This window comes from Nerophis ophidion, linkage group LG21 (assembly GCF_033978795.1).
Source record: "Nerophis ophidion isolate RoL-2023_Sa linkage group LG21, RoL_Noph_v1.0, whole genome shotgun sequence".
In the NCBI taxonomy this organism is placed as follows: Eukaryota; Metazoa; Chordata; class Actinopteri; order Syngnathiformes; family Syngnathidae; genus Nerophis; species Nerophis ophidion.
In genome coordinates, this window is record NC_084631.1 from 13248555 (window position 1) to 13262313 (window position 13759).

At 39.0% G+C, this 13759-nt stretch overlaps 1 protein-coding gene across 1 annotated transcript in view; it reads right to left on the reverse strand.

The window, feature by feature from the left end:
* Nucleotides 1-10838, reverse strand: part of otoa (otoancorin) — a 79295-nt gene extending 68457 nt beyond the window's left edge. Inside the window, exons 1-4 of the mRNA XM_061882843.1 lie at nt 10599-10838; nt 10156-10211; nt 7384-7484; nt 7165-7304 (exon numbers count right to left, since the gene is read on the reverse strand). Of these exons, the coding sequence (XP_061738827.1) occupies nt 7165-7304; nt 7384-7484; nt 10156-10198 (284 nt within the window). The 5' untranslated portion in view covers nt 10199-10211; nt 10599-10838. The remainder of the gene's footprint in view (nt 1-7164; nt 7305-7383; nt 7485-10155; nt 10212-10598) is intronic.
* Between the last annotated feature and the right edge of the window lie 2921 nt (nt 10839-13759).

Consider the following 13759-nt stretch of genomic DNA (forward strand, 5'->3'; position numbering starts at 1 on the left):
TGTGGTGCATTCAATTGAATATGGCCTGAAAAGGATTTGCAAATCATTGTATTCGGTTTATATTTACATCCAACAGAATTTCCCAACTCATAGGGAAACGGGATTCGTATATGAAAAATAGAACATTTATCTGCGATGCACCTTATGCTTCAGTGCACCCTATGGTCTGGAAAATGCGGTACACAGATGTCTCTAAATTTCATGCAATTGCACTTTGAGAAAAGTTGTTCTTCAACTGTTTGACTATTTGCTCACGCAGTTGTGGACAAAAGGGTGTACCTGGCCCAATCCTTTCTTGTGATAGAGTGAGTATTTTTTGGGAAGCTGTTTTTATACCCAATCATGGCACCCACCTGTTCCCAATTAGCCTGCACACCTGTGGGATGTTCCAAATAAGTGTTTGATGAGCTTTCCTCAACTTTATCAGTATTTATTGCCACCTTTCCCAACTTATTTGTCATTAGTTGCTGGCATCAAATTTTAAGTTAATGATTATTTGCAAAAAAAAAAATGTTTATCAGTTTTAACATCAAATATGTTGTAATTTTTATACATCTAACACAATTTCCCAACTCATATGGAAACGGGGTTTGTATATGAAAAAAGGTCGAAAAATACCATTTATCTGCGATGCACTTTATGGTCCGGAAAATACGGTTCACAGATGTCTAGAGGGTGCTAACTTTCCAATTTATTTTAAACGGTATATCCTGCCCCTATTCCTGCTTCTACGACGTAATGACGTAACTACTTAACTACGTAAACATATACCACATGCTTTGGGTATTGTTAGCTAATGATAGCAATTTGAATAGTTAGTGATAGTTAAATAAAAAAAAAAATGAAAGTATAATTCTGACATAACAACAAAATGACTGCAAATAATTTATTGCTTCTCTTGGACTGTTTTTGTATGTGTGTCTCTGCGCCTGATGAGTGACCGCCGTAAACACCAATCATTTTATCCGGGCTGGTAAAAATGTTTACTGCACAAACTTAGCAATTGTTAAAAATACAGACTGTTTTAACACAAATGTGTTCTGTTAAACCACTGATAGTAACACAAACTAGCCAAGGGTGTTCATGTTTTAATTTTTGTGCTTTAAAAAATGTAACTGCGAGCAAGTTGCAAACCGCACCTTTAAGAAACTTCTATATGTCTCCAGCTCCAGACTTCATCTGTTTGACTAATTGTCATTACTGCCACAAGTGCTGGAAAAATGTATTACAACTGAGTACCACTGCTGCCCAAACAAACCATATTTTTTGGTCTTGCAGCGTTTGCTTCTTTATTTACTAGATTTATAAATAAATTACATGAAAGAGTCCTGCATAAGCAGCCACATACTGTCGCGATCAAAAGTTTACAGACACTTGTAAAGAACATAATGTCATGTATGTCTTGAGTTTCCAATACTTTCTACAACTCTTATTTTTTCGTGATAGAGTGATTGGAGCACATATTTGTTTGTCACAAAAAACATTCATGAAGTTTGCTTCTTATATGAATTTATTATGGATTTACTAAGAATGTGACCAAATCTGCTGGATCAAAAGTATACATACAGCAATGTTAATATTTGCTTACATGTCCCTTGGCAGGTTTCACTGCAAAAAGGCACTTTTGGCAGCCATCCACAAGCTTCTGGCAAGCTTCTGATTGAATTTTTGACCTCTACTCTTGACAAAATTGGTGCAGTTCAGCTAAATCTATTGGTTTTCTGACATGGATTTGTTTCTTCATCATTGTCCACATGTTTAAGTCAGGACTTTGTGATGAACATTAATAAACCTTAATTGTAGCCTGATTTAGCCATTCCTTTACCACATTTGACGTGTGTTTGGGGTCATTGTCCTGTTGTAACACCCTACCACGCCCAAGACCCAACTTCCGGGCTGATGATTCTAGGTTGTCCTGAAGAATTTGGAGGTAAACCTCCTTTTTCATTGTCCCATTTAAAGCACCAGTTCCATTGGCAGGCCCAGAGCATTATACTCCTACCACCATGCTTGACGGTGGGAATGGTGTTCCTGGGATTAAAGGCCTCACCTTTTTTACTCCAAACATATTGCTGGGTATTGTGGCCAAACAGCTAAAAAAAAATCATCTGACATCACATGGACAAAGATAAGACCTGGAGGAAAGTCCTGTGGTCTGATTTGGCCACAATACCCAGCAATATGTTTGTAGGAGAAAAGATGAGGCCTTCAATCCCAGGAACACAATCCCTACCGACAAGCATGGTGGTGGTAGTGTTACGCTCTGGGCCTGTTTTGCTGCCAATGTAAAGGCACCAATTTTGCTGAACTGCACCAATTTTGTCAAGAGGAGTGGTAAATTTTTTTTGCCAGAAGCTTGTGAATGGCTACCAAATGCGCCCTATTGCAGTGAAACTTGCCAAGGGACATGTAAGCAAATATTAACATTGCTGTATGTATACTTTTGACCCAACACATAATAAATTCATAAAAGAACCAAAATTCATGAATGTTTTTTATGACCAACAAGTATGTGCTCCAATCACTTTATCACACAAAAAAAATAAGAGTTGTAGTAAGTATCGCAAACTCAAGACAGCCATGACATTATGTTCTTTACAAGTGTATGTTAACTTTTGATCCTGACTGTACATGACATATAATCCTCGGTCTACGGTGCCGCGACCACCAGCTGCTGCTGTCCGCCTGACATGGCCAAGGTCTCGTAGGATCACATTTTGACAGCAACAGGTGGCAAAACGTTGGCTTAGATTAGGGGTGTCCACACTATTTCTGCAGGCGAGCTACTTTTCAATTGACCAAGTCGAGGGGATCAACCTCATTCATACATATAATTTATATCTATTTTTTTATTAAACAGACATTTTTGTTAACAAGTTTAAGGTGTTTAATGATAATATAATCATGTTCAACACATATAGATTTCTTTCTTTCACAAAAACAAGAATATAAGTTTGTGTATTACCTGATTCCGATGACTTGCATTGATAGAAATCAGACAGTAGTGCTGATAACGTCCGCATTTTCAAATGGAGGAGAAAAAAGTTCTCCTTTCAGTCCAATACCACATGAAAGTGGTTGGTTTTTGGCATCTTTTTGTCTAGCTTCCATATTCGTTTTTTATACACTTTACAAGAAATACAGGCTAGCTTTCTGAGACTCTTATTTTGTTAGCGCAGGCAGGATGAAGCGGTACTTTTATTGTGAAGAAAGGAACTGCTTAGTCGGTCTTTAGAGTTTTGACGGCAGGTACGGCGCGAGAGTCTGTTGAAATAATAAGTGTTTCTCGCCTTCCTGTCGGTCATTTTTTCTTAATACTGAGCTCACAGCAGCCAGCGTCATCTCACAAGACCACCGGGTGCAGTGAATGTCGATCAACTGAGGAAAGTGACGTCTTGGTGCAGATTGTTGATTGTTCATTTTTAGATCTATTTTTTTAATGAATGACTAGCGATCTACTGACACACCCTCCCACGATCAACCTAATGGGCACCCCCGGCCCTGATAAATGATATGACCTTACTGTGACGACCGGTTCGCATCGTGATGCGGGGTTTGTTCTCCCAGGAATGCAGATCGGGCTTCGGACACAGCGTGCAGGTAGGAACAAATGATTTATATAGAAATAAATCAGACTTTAACAAAGAAAAACATGCTCATAGCACTTAAGGCAGAACCTAAAGGAGCTAGCGTGGGTGCTAGAAGGTAAAAAAGCCTAGCGTGGAAGCTAGCAGGTACAGAGCAGGAAATACAAATCGTCATCTGTTGTATGAAACAAACTAGGAAGCCAGCCCGAGTGAGGCCAGGGCATGGACTAAATATCAATCAATCAATCAATGTTTACTTATATAGCCCTAAATCACTAGTGTCTCAAAGGGCTGCACAAACCACCACGACATCCTCGGTAGGCCCACATAAGGGCAAGGAAAACTCACACCCAGTGGGAAATAGCCCTTAGATTAGTACCCGGGCAAGAGGTGCGCGTCCCAAACATTAACCAGAGGCAGGTGAAAGCAATCTGCCGTCATGGCGACTGAAACACAAACTCAAAAGGTGCTGAGAACACAAGTGAACTGAAAACATAAATAAACTATGATCCGGGCAGTGGATCATAACAGTGCCCCTCCTTTAAAGGACAGATTCCAGGTGTCCCTTGGAAAAAATGGAACCAAAAAAACTAAGAGAAAGTTCAAGAGTCAAGGGACGGTGGAGGGAAGACTTGGTGGTGGGTCGCCAGGCCAAGTGTCCCTGAATCCACCGGGGACAAGTCAGGTGGTGGCGGCGAATGGAACGCCGCTGCCACAATTGTTGAGGTGGGCGACCTTGGAACAGCCACATCCGGGCAGCAGATCATAACACTTACAATGATATATGAATGTGAAGCATTGTGAATGCATTCATTTTGTGTCCTTGACTCTATCTTTTTTACATTGTTAAAATCAAATGTGGCCAGGCCATCCGGGAGTTAATTGTTCATATGTCTCTGATGGGCACATCAATCAGTCTGAGGAATAAAAATTTACCTTTTTTAATGTGAACTGTTACCCAGCATCATTTCTGAGAGTCGCGTTAGTATCCACAGCCTGTAGAAATGTAGGTATGATTTGATACATCCCACCTTTGCCGAGAAGAAGGGCAAAGTGCAAGTTTTGGTGCATACACAAGCTTGATACATTAGGGCCCATAACTCTCCCTCGAGTTGTCCGGTTGACTAAACTGAGTGATTGAAGGTGACCAAGAACCTGATGGTCAGAGCTACAGCATTTCTCTGTGACGAGAGGAGAACCTCACAGAAAAACAACTATCTGTGCAGCAATCCACCAATCAGAAGCCATTTTTAGTGAAAGGTTTGCCAACATGCACCTGAAAGACTCAGACCATGAGAAACACAATTCTCTGGTCTGATGAGACAAAGATTTAACACTTTGTCGTGAATGCCAGGCATCATGTTTGGATGAAACCAGGTGCCGCTCATTACCAGGCCAATACCATCCCTACTGTGAAGCATGGTGGTGGCAGCATCATGCTGTGGGGGTGTTTTTCAGCAGCAGGAACTGGGAGACTGAAAATCTGCTCCAGTGCGCTCTTGAACACAGGTTCATCTTTTAGCTGGACAACAAACCTCGGAACACAGCTAAGATACCAAAAGTGATGGCTTCAGGATAACTCCAAGTGTCCTTGAGTGTTTCAGCCATTGCCCACACTTGAATCTCTGGAGAGATTTGAAAATGGCTGTGCACTAACACTACCTATCCAACAGGATGGAGCTTTAAATGTGCTGCAAAGAGGGATGGGAAAAACTGCTCACAGATAAGTGCCCACCGTGTGGCACCATATTCAAAAAGACATGAGCCTGTAATTGCTGCCAAAGTTGCCTAAACGCAAAGGCTGTGAATACTTACAGTAGTGCAAAAAAGTATTTAGTCAGCCACCGATTGTGCAAGTTTTCCCACTTAAAAGGATGACAGAGGTCTGTAATTTTCATCATAGGTACACTTCAACTGTGAGAGACAGAATGTGAAAAAAAGATCCAGGAATTCACATTGTAGGAATTTTAAAGAATGTATTTGTAAATTATGGAGGAAAATAAGTATTTGGTCAACCATTCAAAGCTCTCACTGATGGAAGGAGGTTTTGTCTCAAAATCTCACGATACATGGCCCCATTCATTCTTTTCTTAACACGGATCAGTCGTCCTGTCCCCTTAGCAGAAAAACAACCCCAAAGCATGATATTTCCACTCCCATGCTTCGCAGTAGGTATGTTGTTCTTGGGATGCAACTCAGTATTCTTCTTCCTCCAAACACGACGAGTTGAGTTTATACAAAAAAGTTCTATTTTGGTTTCATCTGACCACATGACATTCTCCCAATCCTCTGCTGTATCATCCATGTATCCATTTTGGTATAAACTCAACTCGTCGTGTTTGGCGGAAGAAGAATACTGAGTTGCATCTCAAGAACACCACACCTACTGTGAAGCATGGAGATGGAATCATCAACGCTTTGGGGCTGTTTTTCTGCTTAAGGGGACAGGACGCTTGATCCGTGTAAAGGAAAGAATGAATGGCGCCATGTATTGTTAGATTTTGAGCCAAAACCTCCTTCCATCAGTGAGAGCTTTGAATGGTTGGCCAAATACTTATTTTCCACCATAATTTACAAATAAATGCTTTAAAATTCCTACAATGTGAATTCCTGGATTTGTTTTTCACATTCTGTCTCACACAGTTGAAGTATACCTACGATTAAAATTACAGACCTCTGCCATCATTTTAAGTGGGAGAACTTGCACAATCGGTGGCTGACTAAACACTTTTTTGCCCTACTGTATGTAATTTCTTTGTTGTTTAAAAAAAAAAAAAAAAAAAAACTTTTAAAAACAACAAAAACTTTTTCACATTGTCATTATGGGTGTAAAATTTTGAGGACAAAAATGAATATATTCCATTTTTGGACTATAAGCCACGGCTTTTTTCTCATGTTTTGAACCTGCGGCTTATAAAACGGTAGCTAATTCATGAATTGTTCATCACTAACAGCCATAATGTTTTATATTCAACAAATACTTTTCATCGGACACTGAGAATGTGTGTTATTGTTTGTGCTATGACACCATCTTTTGGATGAGTTAACTCATTGCAGGGTTGAACTCTCTGTAAACCGTACCTAGCATTTTTGCTCAAAAGAACTTGTCATTCATCACTCCTAGCAGCGTTTGTAAGTTTTACAGTATAACTAAAACAACTACATACTTAATTAAACTGTCCCATCTTTGATCTCTGTAGGAGTGTTGTCAAAATCATTTGTATGTGCTATCGTAATGTAATCAAGCTAGCGTTGTTAGCATTAGCAAATATGCTGCCGCATTTACAAGTGTCTGTGTTAGCCTATTTCATTTACAATGGCATTCTTTTTGTATTGTTTCAGTTTGGTAATCCACCAAAACGTCACCGTGGAGTCATTGAGTCTGTTTCTCTGATTGGAGAGCTAGCCTCCACAGCGAGTGGGTTCCACAACATTTTTCGCATCAGTATACAGTATATCTGTGGTCCACTGCGACTAGTATATTTAAATATATTTATTTATTCTGAAATTTGTTGGGTGCAGTGTGCTTTATGGCCCTGACAGTACAGTATTTTCCAGACGCACTCTAAGAACTCACTGGGCGACATCATCTTCAAGCTCCAATTCTCCTCTGTAACACTCTTTGATTTTCTGCAGCAACTTCTTAGCCAGGCTGGGTTTCATTTCACTCTTTTTCGCCTCGGATGTGAAGTTTGGAGAGCGGAAAATGGCACACATCTAAGTAAAGAATGCCGTGAATAAAAATAATTCAGTTAAAGACAAGAGTCTATTCATTTTTCTTTTGTACTGCATGTACCGTTTCTGGTGTGGAAGGATCAAAGGCAGCTTTTTCTATATCAGATTGCATCGTGTCAGAGAGCATCCATTCCAGCTGAGCATTGGAACACTTCATCCACACTGTTGGACAAAATAAGACATATAAATAAGTGTATTTTTCTGACACCAACCAAATCCCGCCTGTCCTGATTTACGTAAAATCTAACAGTACCTTGTTACAGTACATGGTTTAAGCTAGATAGACATCACGCCTTTGGCACTTCGCGATCACTCCAGCAGTACTGAGAGCGGACTCAGCCAAACTACCTTGAGGTAATGTGGCAATTTTCAATGCCAAAAAATAAATTGACTCAAAAAACGCACCAAAGTAAGTTAACCACAATAAGGCTCCACTTTTCCAATAATGTGCTAACTTGGTGCTAATATACATTGGCTTTGCAATTTACATGCTACTGGGTAGCATTAGCAATTTTACATGGCAATTTCCACACCTCTAAATTTGGAAATGGAAACTAAGATGCACGTTTCTGTCACTGTATGTGCATTAGACACATATGGGGTGGTATTTGCTTGGCACAATAGAATGCATTACATGTAATGACTTTCTACTTTTGTCCTGACATGGTAGTAGGCTGTATGATTTATGCTTAACGTAGTTTTTGCGTAACGTGGGTTGGCTCATAGAATTGCACACTGCACTGACAGATGGTGATGTGCGTACATGGAAGATATTGCAGTGCGTTTGGTTGGATGGAACATGGAGTTATGCTGAATGAAATGTGGCGGTAATTTTACTGTTAGCATTGGTTTGCCATCAAAGTAGGCCTATGCGATACATAATATAATATATATTATTATATCTAAATATTTCGATGGTGGGGGGTGCAGTCAAACTAGACATTTTAGCAGGGTGATGCCAACAATCTGTCCCGACTCTCGACTAAAATATTGCTGCATAACTTTACAAATACATTTAGCCAATCAACATCAGTAAAATGTGGCATAATTACTTAGTAAACCATCTTGCAAGAAGCATAAATTGCCATTTGAAGTTCCCCGCTACTGCACTCTGCTCCCCTCAACTCCCAGGGGGTGAACAAGGAGATGGGTCAAATGCAGAGGACACATTTCACCACACTTAGTATGTGTGTGTGACAATTATTGGTACTTTAACTTTTACTTAACTTAACTTAACTTGGAGTAGGATTCGGCTGAGTATCTGGCAACCTCAGTCATGGAATGGGAGGGAACTACAGAATTTTGACCGTGATTGCAGTACCATTTCTGGCCACATTACTACATATGGCACCTTTAAGCAAAGTGTCTTGCACATTTATACACTTGCATATTTAATGAATACAATTCAAAAGATTAATTTAAACGACTTTGAAAACAGGAAAAATAGCATTTGTTGCCTGTTCCTACTTACTAAAATTCTATTTTTCTCTGAAATATGATCATTGAAATCCTTCAGAAATGTTTTTTTCTATGTATATGTGTTAACCCTTATTGTACCTATCCTCGAAGTTTATTTTCCTAACAAAAACAATTTACTTAAAATTTACATCTTTGTGTCACTGGGCTTACACTCAGTCCTGTTACCGTAACACACTTGGGGAAAATGTGGAATATTTCACAACACATAAGTTGCATCATTCACATCCTCTGTAGGCCATAGGAATGTTAAAAGAAAGTTTACTGATGTATTTTTCTGTTTATATTAATATTTCAACTACTCTATTGTAGAGGTGGGTATCTTTGGGCATCTCACGATTTGATTTCGGTTCTTGTGGTAATGATCCGATTCAGGACGAATCACGTTTTAACACAATTCTCATAATATATAATTTGGTATATAAACAAAACATTTCCAAAACAGTTTTAGGATACAAAAGCTCCTCTTGGTTGCTGACATACAAAATATATACAAAACATTGGTATCTTTGTATCTTTAAACATTTTTTTTATTTTTTTTTACAAAAATCACAGAATGTTATTCAATCTAATAAAAAAAAGAGCTACCCCAACTCCAACCCCATCTTAGCTTTACAATATTTAGAATAGAAATTTACAAAGCAATTGAGAAGACATACAAGTACAATATTGGAAAAAAAGGAAAAAACAAAAATGTATCAAAGCAACATTATCAATAATAATATTATCAATAATTATGTTACGTTTTTATTCAAATAATAAATTATTTAAAAAAAATGCAAGAACAAAACTTAAAAAAAAAAAAAAAATTGGAAAAATATGACTCGATTTTGAATCGGAATAAATACAATTCTCAATTTAGGTGTTGATCTTTTTTTTTTAAGACCTCTACTGTATTTCTAACACAGTTTTTTTTTCGAAAATTACTTCCTAATCATTTTTTTAAAACCCCTACTGTATTTCTAACCCAGTTTTGCTTCCAAAATTACTTCATAATATTTTCTTGTTGGATGTGCTGAATGTCAACATGCTCTTAGGCTTAGCATATTTCATGTATTTGCTAATTCTATTCTAAGAACTCCCTCCCATTACTTTCAGTCCTATTATTTGAGTGAATTATCCTTGCCTTAGGAACCTTGTACAAAAATTAAATATAGTTGCCTTGTTGGCATATATGCATTTTGAGTAATTAATTATGTGTATTATCAGATAAGCCTTTAAAAACGTTTATTTTGAGGGTTACAACAAGCAAATAGAACTAGTTAAGTGATCAGTTTCATTAAAAAAATATATTTTGCACATGAAATATGACCTCAGATGTGATGTTTCCTCATCATGTTTGAATAATGATGCTTACCAAAGGAAGCAATGAGGAGAGAAAATGCTCCCATGGCAGCCATGATGAAACACCTCCTGTTTGTGATACAAATAGAAAATATCAACAAAAAACATTTCTATGACGTTCATTGTTGCTCTTGACTACAGCGACTCCTCCTTTGAGAACTTTCACAGTTACCTCATCTTCCTAAGGGAGGTTGCAGCACTTTGGAAGAAAACAAGCAAAGAAAAAAAGTCCCCATTGTGGACTACATGCACTGAAATCAAACAAAATGTTGTTTTTTACAGCACACGAGTGCGTAAAATAAAGCACACTACTGATGGAGCAGCAACTTTATCTCCATTTAGGATGACACTCATGAGGTCATGAAACAAATAATAATAAACATTGTTCAATGTGAAGTCTTTTTATCACAAAAATTAGAAAAAGTGACTAAAACACAAAAAAGGTAATGTACTCACAGATGTGTCTTTTCGTCCAATAGAGCGTGGAGGATACTTTTCTGTCAGGTCTGCTTCCTTTTGTGTGATGGAGGTGGGAGGTTACGTCAAGTCAGAGCAGGTGCGTGCGTGTGTGTGTGTGTGTGTGTGTGTGTGTGTGTGTGTGTGTGTGTGTGTGTGTGTGTGTGTGTGTGTGAGTGTGTGTGTGTGTGTGTGTGTGTGTGTGTGTGTGTGTGTGTGTGTGTGTGTGTGTGTGAGTGAGAGAGAGAGCGACATAAAGACAGAGTTTCATATTTCAGTTGGAACTCTTGTAGGTTTTCATACATGGATTTGTAACTAAATAAAAAAGTGGGCGATACTGTGAATGTTTATACACATCTTATGAATACATAATACAAGCACATGAGCCTGGCTACAGAGGGTTTTAACCCCAAACTATGAATCACAGTGACAAATTCCTACCATTTATGACAACAATTAATACAATGAAAAATTATGTGTTATTACAGTAAATTTGACAGCTGTAAAAAGTTTGATCATATTTAGCCTGCACTGGCCCACCTGCATTTAAAGTGGAAAACCTAGTTCAATCAATGATTATTGATATAGTCCTAAATCACTAGTGTCTCAAAGGGCTGCACAAACCACAAGACAAACCACAACGACATCCTCGGTAGAGCCCACATGACGGCAAGGAAAACTCACACCCAGTGGGACGTCGGTGACAATGATGACTATGAGAAACCTTGGAGAGGACCGCATATGTGAGCACCCCCCCAGGGGAACCGAAAGCAATGGATGTCGAGCGGGTCTAACATGATACTGTGAAAGTTTAATCCATAGTGGATCCAACACAACCGTGAGAGTCCAGTCCAAAGTGGATCCAACACAGTAGAGAGTCCCGCCCTTAGTGGAGCCAGCAGGAAACCATTCCAAGCGGAGGCGGATCAGCAGCGCAGAGATGTCCCAGCCGATACACAGGCGAGCGGTCCATCCTTGGTCCCGACACTGGACGAGCGGTCCATCCTGGGTCCCGACTCTGGACAAACAGTACTTCATCCATGGCCACCGGACCGAACCCCCTCCACAAGGGAGAGTGGGACAGAGGAGAAAAAGAAAAGAAACGGCAAATCAACTGGTCTAAAAAGGGAGTCTATTTAAAGGCTAAAGTATACAAATAAGTTTTAAGGTAAGACTTAAATGCTTCTACTGACTGCTTCTAGTTGACTGTATATGCCTAATTTTGTTTCATTGTATCCATTAAACCAAACCTGGGCAATTATTTTGACTCAGGGGCCACATTGGTCGAAATTTTTTGCCCCAATATATATATATATATATATATATATATATATATATATATATTGGGGCAAAAAATTATTAAGTCAGCCACCGATTGTGCAAGTTCTCCCTCTTAAAATGATGACAGAGGTCTGTAATTTTCATCATAGGTACACTTCAACTGTGAGAGACAGAATGTGAAAAAAAAATCCAGGAAAACAGCCCCAAAGCATGATGTTTCCACCCCCATGCTTCACAGTAGGTATGGTTTGGATGCAACTCAGTATTCTTCTTCCTCCAAAAAGACGAGTTGAGTTTATATCAAAATGGATACATGGATGATACAGCAGAGGATTGGGAGAATGTCATGTGGTCAGATGAAACCAAAATAGAACTTTTTGGCATAAACTCAACTCGTCGTGTTTGGAGGAAGAAGAATTCTGCGTTGCATCCCAAGAACACCACACCTACTGTGAAGCATGGGGGTAGAAAAATCATGCTTTGGGGCTGTTTTTCTGCTAAGGGGACAGGACGATTGATCCCTGTTAAGGAAATAATGAATGGGGCCATGTATCATGAGATTTTCAGCCAAAACCTCCTTCCATCAGTGAGAGCTTTGAATGGTTGACCAAATACTTATTTTCAACCATAATTTACAAATAAAATCTTTAAAATTCCTACAATGTGAATACCTGGATTTTTTTTTCACAATCTGTCTCTCACAGTTGAAGTGTACCTATGATGAAAACTACAGACCTCTGTCATCATTTTAAGTGGGAGAACTTGCACAATCGGTGGCTGACTAATTACTTTTTTGCCCCACTGTATATGTATATATATACATATATATATATATATATATATATATATATATATATATATATATATATATATGTGTGTCTTGATTGGATTATCCAGAGAATAGTGCTCGATACCGTGGTAGAGCGCAATATGTAGGTGTGGGAAAAATCACAAGACTACTTCACCTCTACAGAACTGTTTCATGAGGGGTTCCCTCAATCATCAGGAGATTTTAATGGAAGCATTCACATACAATGGTTTATATAGGGCACAGAGTGGGTGGGTACAGGCAGGCGTATGGTGTGGTGATTGGCTGTGTTACCTAGGAGGTGTTTCTGTCTGTGGCGGCATGTTGAAATGATTTCACTGTTGAGGGATGATACATCTGGATGATATATAATAAACAGTTTTTCTTTTAAGCATAGGTTGCATCTTTTATTACCACTGTTGTAAGGTGTGCTGGATGCAAGAATTTGCCATGTTATTGAATATTCAACATTATTGTCTTTGAGGTTCCAAATGTGTTTGCTGAGTTCTGTAGAATTCCCCAAAGTCTGGTTTCTAAAGGAGGCGTTGTGATTATTCCATCTTGTTTTGAACGCTCCTTCGGTTAATCCTACGTACGTGTCGGATGTGTTAATGTCCTTGCTTGTTACCTTTGCTTGGTAAACGACTGATGTCTGTAAGCACCCTCCGTTGAGAGGGCAATCAGGTTTCTTGCGACAGTTACATTCCTTATTGGTTTCAGATTCGTTTAGTCTGGGGGTAGGCAGTCCTTTTGCAATTGCTTTGTTGTGGTTTGAAATAATTTGTTGTATGTTATTCATACAGCTGTAGCTCAATTTAATGTTGTTCTTGTTGAATATTTTTCTTAGGGTGTTGCCTTTGGGGAAGTGTTTGTCGATCAGAGTGAGGAACTTGTGGCCGATATTGGTTGCGACGTTTTTGCTGAATGGCGGATTGTACCAGATGATGTTGTTTCGTTTTCTGCTCTTTTTTGGTTGGTTTCCTGGAGTGGGTTCATAGGTGAGGGTAAAGTTGTATCCGCTTTCATCAAGTGCTTTCTGGTACGGGGGGGGGTTGCTTGGTCGAATTCCGCT